This window comes from Triturus cristatus, chromosome 4_1 (genome assembly GCF_964204655.1).
Source record: "Triturus cristatus chromosome 4_1, aTriCri1.1, whole genome shotgun sequence".
In the NCBI taxonomy this organism is placed as follows: Eukaryota; Metazoa; Chordata; class Amphibia; order Caudata; family Salamandridae; genus Triturus; species Triturus cristatus.
The window spans coordinates 305,532,255-305,552,132 of NC_140585.1; the positions used below are offsets into that span (position 1 = coordinate 305,532,255).

Sequence of the window (19,878 nt, forward strand, 5' to 3'; positions counted from 1 at the left end):
CCTTCTAACCTTGGCCCATGATATTCCCCTTGCAGGACATTTAGGCCAGAACAAGACTTGGGACAGGCTTGTCCCTCACTTTCACTGGCCCCATATGTCAGAAGATACTAAGGAGTTTTGTCGCTCCTGTGTCACCTGCCAAGCCAGTGGCAAATCAGGTGGCACCACAAAGGCCCCCCTCATACCACTACCTGTGGTGGGGGTCCCCTTTGAAAGAGTGGGCATAGATATTGTAGGACCAATGGACCCACAAACAGCATCTGGGCACAGATTCATACTGGTGATAGTGGACCATGCCACCAGGTACCCAGAAGCAATTCCCCTGAGGACCACAACAGCTCCTGTTGTGGCAAGGGCCCTGCTTGGAGTATTCTCCAGAGTGGGCTTTCCAAAGGAGGTCATTTCTGACAGAGGTACTAACTTCATGTCAGGATACTTGACTGCAATGTGGAAGGAGTGTGGTGTTAACTATAAGTTCACCACACCCTATCACCCACAGTGCAATGGGCTTGTTGAGAGATTCAACAAGACCCTAAAGGGAATGATAAAAGGATTACCAGACAAGCTTAGGCGAAGATGGGACATCCTTTTACCCTGCCTTCTGTTTGCTTACAGAGAGGTCCCACAAAAGGGGGTTGGCTACAGCCCTTTTGAGCTTTTGTTTGGGCATCCTGTAAGAGGACCCCTGTGTTTGGTGAAGGAAGGATGGGAGAGACCTCTCAGACAACCCAAACTAGACATAGTGGATTATGTACTTGGTCTCCGCTCCAGGATGGCAGAGTATATGAAGAAGGCTTCTAAAAACCTTGAGGCAAGCCAAGAACTCCAAAAAGCTTGGCATGACCAAAAGGCTGTACTGACTGTTTACCAGCCAGGGCAGAAAGTGTGGGTGTTGGAGCCAGTGGCCCCAGCAGCACTCCAAGACAAATGGTCTGGACCCCACACTATTGTTGAGAAAAAGGGAGAAGTCACCTACTTGGTGGACCTTGGGACTCCCAGAAGCCCCCACAGGGTGCTTCATGTCAACAGATTGAAGGCATATGTTGACAGGGCAGACATGGGGCTACTCATGGCTACAGATGAGGGGCAGGAGGAAGAGAGTGACCCTCGCCCAGACCTGTTGACTCAGAACCCTGATGATGGCTCAGTTGATGGTGTGGTCTTTTCTGACAGCCTCACTGTCCATCAGCAACAGGACTGCAGACAGGTTCTGCAATCCTACAGACATATGTTCTCTCTGACCCCAAGTCAGACAAACAGGTGCACCCATGAGGTGGACACTGGTGACAGTCTTCCTGTGAAGAGTAAAATCTACAGGCAACCTGACCATGTCAGGGACTGCATAAAAGTTGAGGTACAAAAGATGTTGGAGCTGGGAGTCATTGAACCTTCAGAGAGCCCTTGGGCTAGTCCTGTAGTTCTTGTGCCAAAACCTCACACCCAAGATGGTAAGAGAGAGATGAGGTTTTGCGTGGATTACAGAGGTCTCAATGCTGTCACTAGGACAGATGCCCACCCAATACCTAGGGCAGATGAGCTCATTGACAGACTGGCAGCTGCTAAGTTTTTGAGCACATTTGACCTAACAGCAGGCTACTGGCAAATCAGACTAGCTGAGAGTGCAAAGGCCAAAACTGCTTTCTCGACCCCAGGAGGACATTATCAATTTGTGGTAATGCCCTTTGGTTTGAAGAATGCACCTGCCACTTTCCAAAGGTTGGTGAATCAAGTCCTTACTGGGTTGGATGATTATTGTGCAGCTTATCTTGATGATATTGCTGTCTTTAGCTCCACCTGGGAGGATCACCTGGTCCACCTGAGGAATGTTTTAGAGGCCCTGCAAAAGGCAGGCCTCACTATCAAGGCCACTAAGTGCCAGATAGGGCAGAGCAAGGTTGTATACCTGGGCCACCTAGTTGGTGGGGGTCAGGTTCAACCACTGGAGAGCAAGATCCAGACCATAAAGGACTGGGCTCCTCCAACTACCCAGACTCAGGTCAGAGCTTTCTTGGGCCTGACTAGGTACTACAGAAAGTTTGTTAAGAACTATGGGTCCATAGTGACACCACTTAATGACTTGACCTCCAAGAAGATGCCAAAGAAAGTTCAGTGGACAGTAAGCTGTCAAAAAGCATTTGATGACCTGAAGCAGGCCATGTGCAGTGCACCTATTCTGAAAAGTCCAGACTACTCCAAAGAGTTCATTGTCCAGACAGATGCTTCTGAGTTAGGTGTGGGAGCTGTTCTTTCACAACTGAATGTAGATGGTCAAGACCAGCCCATTGCTTTTATAAGTAGAAGGCTGACCCCTAGAGAGAAACGTTGGTCAGCTATTGAGAGGGAGGCCTTTGCTGTGGTTTGGGCCCTGAAGAAGCTGAGGCCATACTTGTTTGGCACTCACTTCAAGATTCAGACAGACCATAAGCCCCTCTTGTGGCTAAATCAGGTGAAGGGTGAAAATCCCAAACTTCTTAGGTGGTCCATTTCCCTACAGGGGATGGACTTCACAGTGGAACATAGACCTGGGACTGACCATGCCAATGCAGATGGACTCTCCAGATATTTCCACTTAGAACATGAAGACTCAACTGGTCAAGGTTAGTTTAATGTCCCTAAGTTTGGGGGGGGGGGTTGTGTAGGAGAGTAGGGTCTGCTTTCTATGTTCACCCCCACTTTTTGCTTTTGCTTTACTGGTTTTCGACTTAGATGTGGCTGTGGGCCTGCTAATCAGACCCACAGCCCTACTGTTCTCTCTCTAAATTAATTCTATGTACTTTAGGTGCATAACCCATTTGGATAGGATCACCTTATTGGCCCCTGTACAGTGTACCCTAGGTACCCAGGGCATAGGTGTACCCTAGGCCTACCAGGGGCTGCAGCATGTATTATGCCACCCCTGGCCTGGCCTTCCATTTTGACACAACTGGCTGATCACTCAGCTGGGGCAAGGTCGTGTAATCACCCCTTGCTTAGGTGTAGTATTCCTATACCTAACTTACATATAGACACATGTGTACCTATCAGTCACTCCTATGGCAGGCCTTGACAATCCTGGAGGCAGAGTGCTTGGTAACATGTGAGATGGTGCTCTAGCATGAGCTGAGCCTGTCTGCAGCTTTCGGAACCTTGTCCTTATAGCTGTTCTATGATATAGCCTACCATATACTCTTAAAGTGCCTTATAATCTTAGACGGTTATGGTAACCATGGTTTGGCTTTATCGAAACATGTCGTGTAAGGTGTCCAACACTGTGGAATAATACCCCCATGCCATTTCTGGACATGAGAATATTATTCCCCCCTTCTAGAGGGAAAGACATGTTAAAACCATACTTCAACTGTTAGCCTCTGACCAAAGCCTCAGCATCACAAAATGGATGCTGCTGCCACGACACAAGTCTGACCTCCTGCAGCTGGGAGTGATCCCAGCCAGGGAGGCCTGGACAATAGGTTTCCTGCTTGGGGAGGTGCTAGCACCTCCCCAGACAGCCTTTAGTGTATTGGGGCAGGGTGGGCTGAAAGGAATGAGACATGCCTGGGGCACACAAGGTGTTCCTTGCATAGTCCAGTTCAAACCGGCGCTGGGGCACTCCAGCCCCAGCTCTGGCGCGAAACTGGACAAAGGGAAGTGGGTGTAACCACCCCCTCCCAGGTCCCACCCATAGGGCGTGACCTAGCAGGTATCCCAGCCCCCCAGATTAGTATAAGAGTGGGAGTTGGGCCTCAAGACTTTAGATTATCCTGAACCTGCAAAACTGAACAGAAACTCTGGACCTTCAACATTCGACGAAAGAAGAAGACTGAAGAATCTCCCTTGTAGCCAAGGAGTGGCTACCCTGTGCAAACAGGCACCATCAAGAGACTACCCTTTGCTTTGCCCACGTTCTACGAGGAACCGACTGCAGAGCCTGACCAGAGCCTTGACTTCCAGACTTCTCCGACCCTGATCCACATCGACAGCAAAGCTGAGATCCGTGGAGGCGACGAGCGACGTGGGACCGGCTACCTGGAAAAAGTGGCTAGTAACTTAAAGCGCAGCTTCTGAGGTACCCTCGAAGTTGTGCACCGGGGATTGAGAAGCCCCAACCCCAAGCACCATCTGCATCGAAGATCAGCCCCCCACACTCCACGAGTCCTGCGTGGGGCCCTTCAGCATTTTCCTGCTTGCCGCGTCTGTCCGGTTGCTTGCCGCTGGCTAGTGGCCTTTGTGACGACGCACCCTGAAATCTTCTGCGCTGGTTTGGCTCCTCCAGACTGGCTCCCGCTTCTCTGCAAAGAAGAAGCACCCCAGACCTTCCTGGTCTGCACCAGAAGCAAGTCCTTCGTTCTTCGTGGGTTCCGCTTGCCAAGGCTTGGTGAGTCCTAGTCCAACTTCGACGCCGCCGACAGCAAGAGCCTTCGTGGGACAGCTCGCCTCCTGGTCCTGGTCGTCCTCGACGCTTCCTGGTCCTCCTGGCTGCAGCGACAAGCTTCACCTTTACCTGCAATCTTCACGACATCGCCTGGTTCCTTCCTGGTTCCACGTGGTCACTGGCTAGTGACCTTGACTCTGTCCCTTCTGCTTGCAGGTTTCTTCTCTTCTTGATCCCAGCCTTGGGATCCACCGGACACTCTTCACTGACTGCCTGTCAGCATCTTTCTTCAGGCATCCATAGGAGTCGACGACGAAAACGACGCATCTTCACCCCTATGCACCCGCAGCCTGTGGGCTAGGTAACTTGGGTACTCCGGTGCTCATCAGGATAGTGACTATCCTAGTGTCTAGTTTTCAAGTCTCAACTCCCTAGGTACTCCGGAAGTGTCCTAAATCTACCGTTTTCTAAACTGTACTATTGCTATTGACTTTTACGCATTACGCGTGAGTGTTTCCACTCTGCACACGAATCCCGTGGGCCTCCCACTTCCTAACTAACGCTAGTGTAGTGTAGCCCCAGCGATTCCCTAGGCCTAGGCCTATTCTATTTCCGTGACAGTGGTTCTTATACCACTTACTTAGTATATGGTTTGCGTGGCCCCTAGGGCCTAACTGTATTACTTACCTGTGTGACTTAATGTATGCTTAAATAAGACTGTGTTGTACTTACCTCTAATCTCATAAAGAGTGCTGAGGGTTTGCTTAGAATAAATACACTTTATTTTATATATATCTGTTGTGGTGTCCTTTCATTTGGTATTCAAGGGATTATATATGGTATCACAGCTGGCTTCACATGCCATTCAGAGTTTAGCCTAAGACTGCTCTTGTCCATGTTACCACTAGGATAGCTGGTCTATAAGGTTGACTTTACAACCAATCACCATAAGGGTATTTGGACTGATATAAGGTGTACACTATAACTAGTGACATCATACATCAGGCCAACTTCTCACAATACTGAATTAATAATTGACTGTTGTTGTGGTAATCTCAGACATCTCCACCTTGTGGCAGACTGCCTCAAACGCCGGTGTCAACAATTAAGTGGCAGTGCCAGGTACCAGAAACCACTGGCTCAAATTAAGCACTGCGTACCTCTGATGTGATTTGTCTATTTCTGTGGAGGGGGCCAGCCGCTCGTTGTAGAATAGCTTTTAAGCTTCCCTTGGATAGCATTCCTGCCCAGGGTTGAGTATGTAGACTGATGCCAAAGAGAGATATTGTTCTTGAAGTAATCCATTAACCAGTATTCTCCTCTTCTTGACAGAAGTATACACAGCCCTACTACCTTTTCAGATACAAATGATCTGTACCATTCTGGGAAATGTCGAGATCGCAGTCTAGATTCATCATTTCACAGGAGGTGAGTTTCATATGGAGGCGTATAGCAGATTTGCTTCTTTTCAATACCTTTAGCATACTCATGCATTTTGCGGGATTGTATATTTACTGTTATGTGTATCTGTGTTTGTCATTGCGCAGAGGCTTAGTGCTGATAGTTTGTCTTTTAGGACATGCCTCTCTACTGGGTTGTGTCTGTGACTGATCTCGATTGAGTGCCCAATTTATCAGTCCAAAACACCCATCCTCTACTTTCTTCTCCTTTGTCCCCTTTATCCAAACATAAGATTGTGTGTTCAAAATGTTTTTGCAACATTTTCTCCTCTAGGTTAGTCTTCCACCAAGCTATAGTCTGTCCTGCCCCAGGCTAAATGTTAGCCACTTCACTGCAACATCAATTTATAAGTGCCGCTACAGCTAAGCAAATTGACTGTAGTTTGAGCAGGTTGATAGAAAGTAACTGCTCTTTTGGAGACCAAAGGCCTCTGATCTCCAGCTCCTCCAGATGCGCACCCGATCCAAGGCTGAATGCATTTGTGATCACTTAGTCGCTGGTGGAGGGTAAAAGGACATCAATTATCACAGCTGCTCTACCACCAATTGCCAGCTCAGATTCACCCCGTGTCCTGAGAGATCATGATGGTGTCCAATAGATCTCCCTGATGTTGGAACAACTGCAGAAGAAGGGAACAGTGGAGAGCCCTTATGTGCCAGTGTGTGTACGTGACCATAAGGGAGCACAAGGCCAGCAGACATGGAGATGGAGGACCATCAGGGCTAGAACTCGAGCCTTCTCACCAGACATCGTAATCATATTCTAAATGTCTCATGGCCCCTCCAGAGAAGTAAAGACTCTTAAGAATGTTGTGCTCAATAATGCCCCTATAAGCAGAAGGCATAGAATGGTGGAATAGCCCAAGTCGATCAGCAGGGGTACAGTTGCCTGTAGATGGTCCAACACCAACTGTGGTAAGCTGGCCTTGAGCTGCGAGCCTTCTAAGTACAGGAACACAGAGGTCCCCAACTTCCTCCGATAAGTCGCAACCACCACCATCACCTTGGTGGCACTCAAGGTGCTGACGTTAGCCCAAACGGGAGGATCATGAACTGTTAGTGGGTAGATCCTACCACGTAATGTAGGCACCTGCTTTGTGACTGCAGGATTGATATGTTGAAATAAGCATTCTGTAAATCGAGAAGCACCATTCAGTCTTCTGCTTCCAGCACTAGAACAACCTGAGTCAAGAATAGTATCTTGAACTTTTTGTTGCGAAGGAACAAGTTCGACATCTTGAGGTCTAGTTTCAGATGAAGGCCACCGTCATTCTTGGGAATCAGGATGTATCAAGTACCCCTGTCCAATTTCGTGCTCTGGGACCTAATCCAATGCTCCTTTCTGTAGCAGGGCTGGCACTTCTGCTGCAGGATCCGCAGGTAATTCTCTGACAGTAGGACTAAGCAGGAGATATTTGGGGAGGAGCCTATTGGATAGGTAGGGCATACCTTTTAATTTGTAAGACACATTGGTCCAATGTTATTATCCTCCAGGCCTGTAGACAGGATACCTGTTCGCTAACATTTGCATTTGCTCCTTCAAGGGGACTCTAAAGCGGCGTTCTGGGTGGCACAGGACAAGACAAGGTACAGGAGGATGGCTGCTGGTTTGACACCCTTTCCATAGCAGTCACAAAGCAGCTGGTTCTGTTGCTCTGCTGATTAGGAGGGCTGGTACTGACAGAAATTGGTGCTTTATGAGAAGTCTGAAACTTTAGAAGATGCCTCTAATCCTGGGCTTGTGACTGAAGGTCTAAAGACTGGACCATCACTCTTTCCTCCTTCAATCTCTACAGGGCAGAATCAGCCTTGTTTCCGAAGAGATGTGTCCTATCAAAAGACATGTCCATTAATGACACCTGCACATCACTGGAGAGAACACGGTTGCCCGGAGCCATGCATGCCTTCGTAATGTCACCGGATCTCATAGCCATGGTCACCGAGTCACTGTATCTATGCCCTTTCCTAGAATGTGCAGGTACTTCATGTAGTAGAGGCAATGGTGGGCCAGAGATAGACCTTCTGTAGGCGCTGGCGTTGGTGGAGCTGGCAGAGGTGTTTACGTGACCTGGCAGTGGCGGAATGCACCAAGGTGACCTACCTTCGGACTTTATATGACACTGGGGGGTGGTGTTTTCCTTCTCCTCCTCTTTTGATTTCTTATCTTCTTCTTTGAGGACTTGGAGTACAAACCGGAACAGCTAAGAGTGCACAAGGCTGCACTTTTTGCTCAACTTGAAATTGTGCTTCCGCTCCAGGCAATAAAGGCACACTTCATTTGGGTAGGGAATAGACATCTGTCCACTGCAGGAATGACAGGGCGTTAATCCTGTTTTTCTGGAGGAGACATTCCTGTGAACTGGACCGAAAACCTTTAATAGAAAGTTTTGAAAAAATGAAGAAACATTTGAAAAACAGAGTAGCTTGAAGGGTGTGTAAAAAATGAAACAGGTGTCACTGAGCTGGGTTTGCACTATATGGATCCGGTGCCAGACGTTCTGCATCACTTCTGCCGCTGTAAGGACGTTAGCACCCCCTACTGACGAAGGAGAGCTATGAAACATTTTGAGATCCATTCTGGCGCCTGGGAATATTTAGCAGGTGAGGAATCTGTGGGTAGAATTATCCATCAGAATTTCATTTCCGTTCATCCATGGTCAACAGTTCTGGATGATTGCCCAATTAAAGCCTAGATTGTCCATTGGATTTTTTGGATCTTTTAATTTGGTGTTTTTTTACTTATTTCAGGTGTATTAAAATGGGACTGTAAGTCGTCTTGCTGTCACTTAGTAAACCAAAATTCAGTAACCAGTGAATCAACAATCAATTTGAAATGTGGTTGAAGAATGTTTCTAAAAAGGTGATGCATATCTTCTGGGGGGAGATGAGGCAACGCTAATGTAAAGGAGGAGGTGGGACTGGTGATACATTTTAACAGCAGATACTCAAATAATTCACACACTGGGCTTTGGAGTTTCTTCTAGGACATAGTTATAATGGATAGCTAGTCCCCCACCTCTGCGGATGCCCTCTTTTGGTCCAAATGTGGTAGTTGGCGATTAGTGGGGAGGTGGTCTGCAAAGATGGGAAAAGGAAGTGGAACAAGATTCCCATATTGAGTCTGTGGCTGTTGAAGGAGGATTCAACATAGATCTGGAATTGATAAATATAAATGTTAATGAGTTTTGGGAATTGACAGATATGACCTAAGTTTCTGGGTTTTAATGAGTCTTTTATGGCCAACACACACATTGAGTTGGGGTGCTGATTGAAGCTCTGGCGTAGGCAGCGCTCTCTTGGCTGGAGGACGAAGGATGTGTTGTATGTGGGAGGGGCTATAGCCCTTAGACTGGCTTGGGTTGTGGTTGGTGGACACAACAGAATAATAGGAGTACTCATTTTATTTCCAACTTGTTATACTGTTGAAGGAATAAATTAGGAGGGTCATTTAGAGCCTGGTGTGCAACCTGCCAGTCCACCAGGTCACCAGTGTTTATAGGCTCAACTTCCCTGATCGGTGATCGCCTCTTTCTATTTAGAGATCCCTGCCTCCCTTGTGGGCACTTCGAAGCCTAAAATAGAGGCCTTGCTTGTGCTCACTGAAATGCACTGTAGGCACCCTGTTGTTTTCAACCTCTATGCATTTCTATTGGTTTGACACAAAAATTCAAAATTTAGAGTTTGTTTAAAACCAATTAATCGGTGTCTAAGACTACTGCCTGCATATTGGAGCCACAGATGGATTTTCTGTTGTAGCTGTCTAGAAAGGGAAATCTAGTGACAGTTGCTCCGCTCTAGATAGGGAAAGGTAACCATCAAAACAGACAAGCGGAATTTGTAAGTCTTTGCATATATTGGTAAGCTCCCATCTTCAAAATTAAGAAGAGAGTTATTCTTGTTTAGAATGGGAGTGTAACCTTGAAGCAGCAACTTCAAAATGTATTGTTTATTAAAGGAGAATGGAGGAATGAGTCCTTGTAATATGTTGAATAAATTGTGTCTTTTACATCTGTTGCTTGACTGTACTATGTTTTACATTAGAGGTGCATATACATATGTCCTATTTTTATTAATATAGTGGTTTAATTGATCTGTTAGTAAGTATGCCGTTTTTATGTTTCGCCTGACCCAGCGCATGCGCTGGTCTGGCGAGACTTATTGAGAGGGCTCCAAAAAGTGCTACCAGGCCAGCCTAGAGCTATAGTGCATGTGCGCGGGCACGCGGGCCGTGCTTTACCGCGATTTACTTTCACGGCCGCTTTGATGTTTGATCGCAATCGCGATCACTTTCGCAGCCGCACGGCCGCTTGGCATAGCCAATAGGTCTCGCTTTTGGGGCCTTATAAGTATTTAGTTATGCAACTGTTGCATGGCTAAACACTTATAAGGTCCCAAAGGCGAGACCTATTGGCTATGCCAATGCTTGTTAGATATGGGCGTTGGGCTGGGATAACTAGGAGTGCACATAAATACATTCTCTTTTTTATTAAATATGGTGTATTTAATTTCAGATCTGCAATTGATCTGTTAGTAAATGTGTAGTTGCTTTAGAAGTTGTTATTGGGTTAGGATATTATTTGTGTTCATTAGATTCAACTGCCATGAAAGGTTTTATAGAACTATTTATAACTGATTTTTTGAAATAACTGACGTACAATAAACAGTTTAATGATTATGATCCCAGAAGTAGTGCTCCATGATTAGGGATTCAGGGTGGAAGTGAAAGTATTTGACTTGAATGTCTTCCTTCTACTGTTTGAGGATGCAAATGATGGACATGCAATTTCATGGATAGATTGACTGCCACTTGTAAGACAGTTTGATGATCAGGCAAGTAGGGTATGGGAAGGGCATGGGCACTAACACGTTTTTAAATGATGTGTCTTGTGTGAAAGTGATGAGACAGAGTGCTACCAGACTATCTTACTTGTCTTAGTTTAAAGGCCAGTGGTGACTGACATTTTTAGGTCGAGCCTGGCAGCACGCATGCGCTGTCTGCAAGACATGCTGCATTTTATATAGGGCTTTAATCCCCCCTGCTGCTTACCATAGGTTCACTCCAGCATTGCTCTTCTATGCTACCTAATTGGTTCGCACACCTGACACGTCACTTTTGTTCCTAGCTGTGGCACATTGGCCTAGCACAGATTAATTTAACTTTATTAGAGGCCATCTGCTACCATGCAGGCACTATTTCTTCTTCCTCACCCTGCCATTTTTACCAAGGCGTGTACTCCATGTTCTATCGTGTGCCCCTCCCAGCAAGGGGCTCACCCTCCATGCAGATGTGTGGCAGCGGTAATGAAATTCACGGCAGGATTTCCCTCTTTAGCCAACAGGCCAGAACGTGGTGATGTATCTCTCTTCTCGCCCAAATGTAACACACCATTCGACCAATGACAGAGGTCGACCACACCCCACTTATGGTGAGCTTTTATTACTGGAGTTGGGGCAGGAGCTTCCATTTTAATTGTCTGTGCCTGCATTACACTACAGTCAATGGCATCCTTGCTACGACACCTGCCTTTTCCCCTTCAGGTTTCCCCTTTTCTTCTCTCACCATATGATGCTTGCCGCCTTCCTCGCCCCCCCTCTCTTCCACTTTCTCACTTTGCCTTGTTCCCCTCGCTCCTCCCAGGCTCAGAACACCAGCCTCCCGCTGCCCTCCTTCTGTTCTTTTAAACACTCCAGCTTCTCCAGATCTTTCTGGCGGTAAAGAGTAAAACCCAGCGCCCACTCAGGGGTTTCCAAGGGATCTGCATCATGCGAGCAGCCCCTATGTCCATGAGCCATCCATTTATTGTTGCCAGAGGCACACTACAGACAACAGCAGCATGGAGAAGCAAAACAAGTAAACTTCAGAGAGATATAGAAATAGGAGAAGGATTTTTGGCAACAAACATCGACACAGAGACGAGACTTACTAACAAGGGGCATGGGGTAGACGACAGGAAGTAGGGTTTGGGAAAAGGAACTGCTTAAGACCTACCACGCTACCTTATCTGCATTGAAGGCCAAAAGCAAGCACCATGCTACATCGGATTGCAGTGTGCACCGAAAAGGATTCTTTTACCAAACGGTTTACTCAATTTTAAAGGATGCAATAACTTAACTTAATTATAGCTGCGGTGTTGTCGAAGCGTGAATTGCCAATGCTTGTTACTGCTTCCTGGTGTGGGGGGCGTAAATCGGGGGAGGAGTGGCATGTTATTTATTTTGTATGAACATTGTGCTGTTTCTCGTGCCTTGCCTATTAGTGGCTCCGCTCAGAGCTACGTTGCGGGATATTGTCACTGCACCAGCGCCGCACCATCTCTAAGGAGAGTTTTGAAAAACACTTTGGGAACACATGCTCCACCCGCTCCTTTCATCCCTCATTCTCCGACTGGGATGCTGACTCTTAGAAACTGTACATTTATTATGTGCCAGCGGTCAGACCAACCCTAAAGGAGTATATGGATATATAACATTACTGCATTTTTACATAGCCCACAAAAGCTGCCACATGGGTGTTAAAAAAAAAATCACTCCACTGCAAACAAAAACACATTTTAAAAGAATTCTCGTTTACAGCGCCAATCGCTCTAACTCTCATAAATGTGAGACAGATTCCATTGCAAATGCGTGTTACACATCCAGACAGTCTTGTCTTGTTTACTGAATGGTCCAGACTAACGTTGCTGCCTGCAGATAAAAGTAGAACTATTAGATTGTGTACAACTTTAATCCATCCTTGTTTGAGAAATCGTAGGGCCAAAGGAGATAATGCAAGGTAAAGAGGACATTCATCCTTAGCAAAAGAGAAAATAATATTTCCCTGTTGAAAGTATTCAGGTTCAGTGTTTTGTTGGAGAGACTGTTCACCTCACATCATGTCTGTCCAGGGCACTTTCTGAAGTGTTTCTAAGGGAACAGGCATTGTGGCTCTCATTCATTAGAAGAGAATGTGTGAACATCCATTCTTTAGAAAAATGGTGTAGCATGTTTCAGTTCATCACAAGAAATGAATCCGAGGGATGGAAATTACTTTTTTCCATACTCACCGCTCATCTAAACCCAGCGTGCCATAATCAGGTCTTATGAAATGTGATCACCAGAATGCGAGGCCTGCCTAATTCTGTGGGCATCACAACAAGGTTAGCACCTGATAACTTACCCGGAAGATGTCATCTTCAGAAGCAGCAGAAACTGCTTCCTTCATGGCCTTGTCCATCTCCTCCTCTGCTGTTAGGTCCCCTGAGATGGCTCGTCGGATCTCGGGACCGATGTCATGGAGAGTGCGTAAACCGGCCTATGAGAAAAAAAGACAAGTGCAGCAAATTATGGTCCAGCTGCATACGTGCTTTGGAACATTCTTCTCCCCTCACCAGGTCAAATCTGAGGAGGCTAAATGCAAAAGGGAGTGTAAGTGCAGGAAGAAAGGAAATTTAAAGGCTGTCATTGATATAGACTGAGCAAGGTAGAGGAACCGAACCGTAGAATAAAGAAAGTTAAACCAAGGATTGTGTGTGATGGAGGGGGACAGAAAGAGCTTCAGAAAGGGGGATCTGTGATGAGAGAAAGGGAAATATTAAAATATATGTTTAGCCTTTAGAAGGCTTTCATTATCATGCAACCTGAACACTAGGTGACTCTAGCCCGTTTACCAGCAAGTGACCTCCTGCTAAGATCAGGAGGATGAAACTACTTTGAGAGTGGGAAACCTAGAGCATTACGTACTTGCTCATCTCTGTGATGGGTGGTCGGAGACATAGAGCTTAATTGTGCAAGATTAGATTCTGGATACAACGAAAATTGAAAATCTTCATTTTAACGGGAAGATACAGCACTACTCAGGAAGAATCTGTACTGGGAAGTATTACAGACAACCTCTATCCTCACTCTTCCTGGATGCCCCACCAGGGAAACATACAGCAGAAACCTTGGATAATTAAAAGTAAAACAACAAAATGATTAAACTTTTGGAGCTTAATGTGGGCTGCAGCCCTAGTTCCTAGGGGACCACTAGTGAAGGGGGCGGGGTGATGTCGCGTTAGTATAGATATTAGACTAGTGTTGTATGTGGGGTGGGTGCTCCGGGGATGGGGGCACAAACAGGCACCTAAAACACTACGTATCAGTGCCTGGTGGTGTGAATGGCCTGTATGTATCACGTATGAAAGGTGTGTGAATGGCCTTTAAAGCGGTTGGTGCCTTGACGTGGCTTTACAGCTCACGAGCTGCTAGTCACTGGTTCAGTTTTCTGTCCTTTCAATTATTGACAGTGCATTTCATTTTTGTGAAATCTCTTGTTAAAATGATTTATATACTGAACCATCACTCGCCCTCGTGCCAAATCCAACCAGTATGTGTGTGTGCTTGAGGAATAGTTGGCTGTGCAGTAATCTTTGTCTTTTTAGTCTCTCTGCCAAGGTGTACATTCCATCTAAGAATAACCTACCAACTGTAGATATTGTCGTAAACTAAAAACCAATGGGAGTACATGGTGATGTCTCTCTTGTGGATTCCAACAAGTTATCTTACCCACAATGTCCTGCAAACCTCAAAATGTGTCTGTCACATTTCCCCTGCATTATTGTGCCAAAATTGTCATGCTGCAGAAAGAAACAACAAATTTCCTACCCCCTGCCTTTCTCCAAGTATCATAATAGGAATGGTACCTCGCGTGGGTGGGTCAAGGACCCGTCAGGCAAGGGCCGGGTACTTGGGCCTCCCAAACGAGTGAGGCACCATTTTTATCGAGAGAGCTGGGGGAACGCTGGGGGGTAGGAAATTTGTGTCAGCCCAGTGATGCCACAACTTTCCCACACACAAATGTGTGGAAAAAGTGTTTTTTTCAGCTAAATTTGAGGTTTGCAGGGGATTCTGGGTAAGCAAACGTTGGGGGATCCACGCAAGTCATACCTCCCTGGAATCCCCCGGGTGTCTAGTTTTCAGAAATGTGTGGGTTTGGTAGGTTTTCCTAGCTGGCCGCTGAGCACGGCGCCAAAAATCCAGGTGACCCCCCTTGCAAAACCAGGTTGTTTTGTGATAGGCAATTTTGATGTCGCCTCAATACGTTTTGGGCCCTTGCCTGTCGCGGCACTAGGCCTACCCACACAAGTGAGGTACCATTTTTCTCGGAACACTTTGGGGAACGCGGGGTGGGTGGAATTTTGTGGATCCACGCAGATTCCAGACCTTTGCACCACAGAAATGTGAGGAAAATGTGTTTTCTTTTACATTTTTTAGGTTTGCAAAGGATTCTGGGTAACAGAACCTGGTTAGAGTCAGTCAAGTCACCCCATCCTGGATTCCCCTGGGTGTCTAGTTTTCAAAAATGTATAGGTTTGCTTGGTTTCCCTAGTTCCCGGTGGAGTTAGGGTTCAAAACCTACAGCTAGGCTATTTGCAAAAAAGGGTAATTTTTCACTGTGAAAATGTGGTGTGTCCACCTTGTGTTTTGGGCCATTTCCTGTCGCGGGCACTAGGCCTACCCACACAAGTGAGGTACCATTTTTCTCAGAAGACTTTGGAAAACGCGGGGTGGGTGGAGTTTTGTGGATCCATGCAGATTCCAGAACTTTGCACCACAGAAACGTGATGAAAATGTGTTTTTTGACAATTTTTCAAGTTTGCAAGGTATTCTGGGAAACAGAACCCGGTGAGAGCCAGTCAAGTCACCCCATCCTAGATTCCCCTGGGTATCTAGTTTTCAAAAATGTATAGGTTTGCTAGGTTTCCCTCGGTGCCAGCATAGCTAGGGTTCAAAAACTACAGCTACGCACTTTGCAAAAAAGGGGTAATTTTTCATTGTGAAAATGTGGTGTGTCCACGTTGCATTTTGAGCCGTTTCCTGTCGTGGGCACTAGTCCTACCCACACAAATGAGGTACCATTTTTATCGGGAGACTTAGGGTAACACAGAGTTGTAGAGCAACTGTTATCACCTATTGACTTTCGATGCATTTCTGCCTTCCAAAAAAAAGACAATGTGTAAAAAAGAAGTTATTTGAAAAATGTCCTATAATTCTCAGGCTAGTATGGGTATTCCCAATTTCGGAACTGTGCAAATATCTACTGTTTCTAAACTCTATATTTTGTTCCCATTTCAGAAATACATAGGTGTCTTTCATACCGATTTTTCCATGTATACATTTTCCCAGAATAATTGCTACATACCCGGTATATAATAAAAATAATTGCAAGTTGCTGCTCAGTTATTGGCTCTGGGTTCGTCGGGTTCTTGGTGAACATACAAGTCCTATATATCCCCACAACCAGAAAGGTCTAGCAGATGTAACGGTATATTGCTTTCAAACAGCTGTCATAATTAGAAAAAGTTACAGGTGAAAACGTTGACATAAACGGCTGTTTTTTTCAACTAATTTTCCATTTTTCCTATATTTAACTGTTAGTTTCCATAAAGAAACCTTGAAGGATCTACACAAATGACCCCTTGCTGAATTCAGAATTTTGTCTACCTTTTAAAAATGTATAGCTTTCCAGGATCCATTATTGCTTTCATACCCACTTCTACCATTAACTGGAAGGAGGTTGAAAGCACAAAAAATAGCAAAAATAGGCTATGTCCCAGAAAAATGCCAAAACTGTGTAAAAAATGTTGGTTTTCTGACAAAAGTCTGCTTGTCCCTGAAAGCTGGGACGATGGTGATTTCAGCACCACAACACCTTTTTTAATACCATTTGTAGGGGAAAAAACAGACGCTTTCATCTGGAGCCCTTTTTCCCATTTCACCCCCCCCCCCACCAAAAAAAAATTGTAGCTGTATTTTGGCAAATTTCTGGGTCCCCTCTAAGTGAATCCACAAACCCTGGGTACCTTTAGAATCCCCATGATGTTGGAAAAAAGGGCGCAAATTTAGCGTAGATACCTTATGTGGTCAAAAAGTTAGAGGGGCCTAAGCGTGAATCAAATAGCGAAGGGGTTAAACACTGCTCTCCTTGACCTAAACAGTTGACCCCTGTCGTGGCACATGGCATTCTACAGGCTAGTTACTCTGCAACTGGCTCGTTTTCAGTGTCTGCAGAAGGAATGGTGTTGCAGGTTCATCGTATGTCCTATTCCAGATCATATCGAGCTGAGGGGTAAGAGCAGCATGAAGGAGGATGGTCCCTGGAGGTATATCATATTTTTCCACCAGATCTTCAATGTGGAAAAGCATCTTATCAGTAAAGGGATCTCCCCATGGACAAAGGCCAGCCTCATTCTATGTGCTCACATTCTATGTTGAGTGGAGAGCCTGCAACTCGATAGTGCCCGGAGTGGGAGCTCAGGAAGGTAAGAGATGTATAAGATTGTGTAGGTTCCCCAGCACTTCTTCGCTACCCTCATGAGAATGTGCCCTCCTCCCTTGGGTGTCATCTTGTTTGAACCGAGCAGCCATTCCAAAACTTGTGTCAGACCGGACTCCTCAAACTAGTGTCCTAACTTCAGTGTGCCTTCTTTGCCTAACCAGCACATCGGCCACTGCAGTTGTGCGGCTGCATCGCAGTACTAGTAGTTCGGGCTACCAAGCTGCCTTAGAGAATGGAACGTATAGTTTAGCAATTGCTACTCTACGTCACCCCGAGCCCCATATCAGTGCTATCAATAACGAGCAAAGCTCTTTGAAGAACCCTTTGGTGAGTATGATTGGAATGGCAGAGAAGTATATTAACCTATTGTTAGACCTGGCACCATTGGCGTGGGTCTCCCTTCCATTTTTTCCCTGTGCCCTTTCATTTGTTTTGCTATGTTTTTTGCTGGTCTAGATGCTTTGGGCACTTTGCCACTGCTATTCAGTGCCAAAGTGCAAGTATTCCCTATTGAAAGTGATTGTATTGGAATAGTGACTCCATGATTGATGTATTTAATTTACTTGTCAGACCCTAGTACAGTGCACAATGTGTGCCCATGGCCTGTAAATCAAATGCTGCTGGTGGGCTTGCAGCACTGGTTGTGCCACCCACAGGAGCATCTTCTAAAGTGTGGTTCAGGCCTGCCATTGCATAGCCTGTGTGCAGTCTGGGACTGCCATATCGACTTGGCAAGTGCACCCACTGGCCAGTCCCTAAACCTTCCCTTTTCTACATCTTAGTCACCCCTAACGTAGGCCCAAGGGTAGGGTGCATTGTATGTAAAAGGTAGTACATGCCCTGAGGTGTGTGGCATGTCCTGATAGTGAATTACAGCCAATTTCGTTTTTCACTATTGCAAGGCTATCTGTTCATATGGGCCAGATTGGGCAGTTTCATTATAACATCTTATAAGCATAACTGACCTAGGGAACAAGATAGGAAAATAAAGTTTAGTATGTCTGAACTCAGAATGTTAAAATACATCTTTTAGTGCGGGTGATTTTTACATTCAGTGTTTTGAAAATACCACTTTTAGACAGTAGGTATTTCCTTGCCTAACCATCCAGCATGCATGCCTCTGCTTGGTTTGTGTATTCCATGTCTGGTTTGTGAGTGACAGAGGGATTGAGAGGTCCTTGGCTCCAGCAGTCTGATGGATCAGGGCTGGGCTGAATAGGACCTGCATTGAATAGAGTAGGGGGCGGAGATTTCCTTTCACTGACCTGAGCCCGCATAGAATAAAGAGTAGGGGGAGGAGATTTCCTTTCAGCTACCTGGGCCAGGTGTGCTCTCAAACAATGCTGGCTCCACCTCCTGCCAGGAAGCTGTACCAGGGAGGACAGAACTGGTTTTGGCTGGGCAGAGACACCCTCTGCCTTCAGAGGACAAAGGATTTTGCTGTATAAATATTGGGGCCCAGGTCCCAGACCTCAGAACTTTAGATCACTTCTGGGAATCAAGACGGACCTTTGTCAAGGAGAGAAACTAAGGAAGCTGAAGGAGGAGACTGCCCCAGTGCTGGTTGCTGTCTGGGGTTGGCCTGCAGTGGTTACTCATTTCCAAGAAAAGGGAAAAGGAACTTTGTGTACTTTATCACCTTGAGGAAGATCTCCAAGGGCTTGAAGCTGAGCTTGCCTCCTGTTAAGAAGTCTCAGGGTCACAAAGACTTCACCACCAGCTCACCCTGAATTCCCTTGCTGGGAATGCTACCTGCAGTGTGTTGCCTGCTGTTGTTTTGGGCCCTCTTAAGACTGCGTGTCGCTGGGAGCTGGAAGCGCGACACACCGAGGACAAAGCCTGTCACCGCCGCAGCAGTTGTCGTTGCATCGCCGCAGAAGCGTGTCACCGCCGCAGCTGTTTGCCGTCGTATGACCGACGAAGTGTGACGCATCACCGGAGAAGCGTGTCGCTGCCGCAGAGGTCGCCGTCGCATCACCGGGGAAGCGTGTCACAGGGTCTGTCGTGGCTCAAGAGTTCACCAAGTCACCGCACGGCCGTCGGGCGCGCACGCGTCACATCCACGTTGTCGCATTGCATCAAAGACACCAATTTGTGGCATCGCACCGGATCGTCACATCGCATCGAGGCACCATCTTGTCGCATCGTCGCCGAGCCGCAGTAAGAAACAACGCATCAACTCCCCACATAGTAATGAAGCGACGCATCACCTCCCCTGCGCTGCAGTAAGGAACCGATGCATCCACTCCCCTGAGTGTAAGGAACGGCGCATCAACTTCCATGCGACCCTTTTGTTTGTATTGCGTGACTCATCCCAGGTACTTTGAGAGTAAAGTGTCGCATTTACCATCTAAATCGAACTGAGCTATTTCTACCAATTTAAAGTCATATTTCTATTACAGTATTGTGGATTTTTGTCGTTTGGTCTTGTGTTAAGTCTAGCACAGATTACTTATTTTTCTAAACGAGTGTGGTGTCCATTTGTAGTGTTTTCACTGTGTTACTGTATGTGTTCACAAATGCTTTACACACTGCCTCTGAGATAAGCCTGTCTGCTCGTGCCAGGCTACCAAGGGGGTGAGCAGGGGTTATACAGGAGTGTGCCCCCCTTTCCCTGACTAGAAGCAGGGGCCCCTACTTGGTCAAAGGTACCTACTCCTGCCAACTAGAGACCCCCATTTCTAACACCTATGTTCCCTGTAAAGTGTGCAAGTGCACGTGCGCACATCTTACACTTTCAGCGCCTAACACCTCCGCAGGAACACACATCA

General features: G+C 46.4%; 1 protein-coding gene across 1 annotated transcript in view; it reads right to left on the reverse strand.

The window, feature by feature from the left end:
* CACNA1C (calcium voltage-gated channel subunit alpha1 C) overlaps nucleotides 1-19,878 on the reverse strand; it is a 2,189,932-nt gene that overhangs the window by 93,994 nt on the left and 2,076,060 nt on the right. Inside the window, exon 42 of the mRNA XM_085652198.1 lies at nucleotides 12,968-13,102. Coding sequence (XP_085508324.1) covers nucleotides 12,968-13,102 — 135 coding nt within the window. The remainder of the gene's footprint in view (nucleotides 1-12,967; nucleotides 13,103-19,878) is intronic.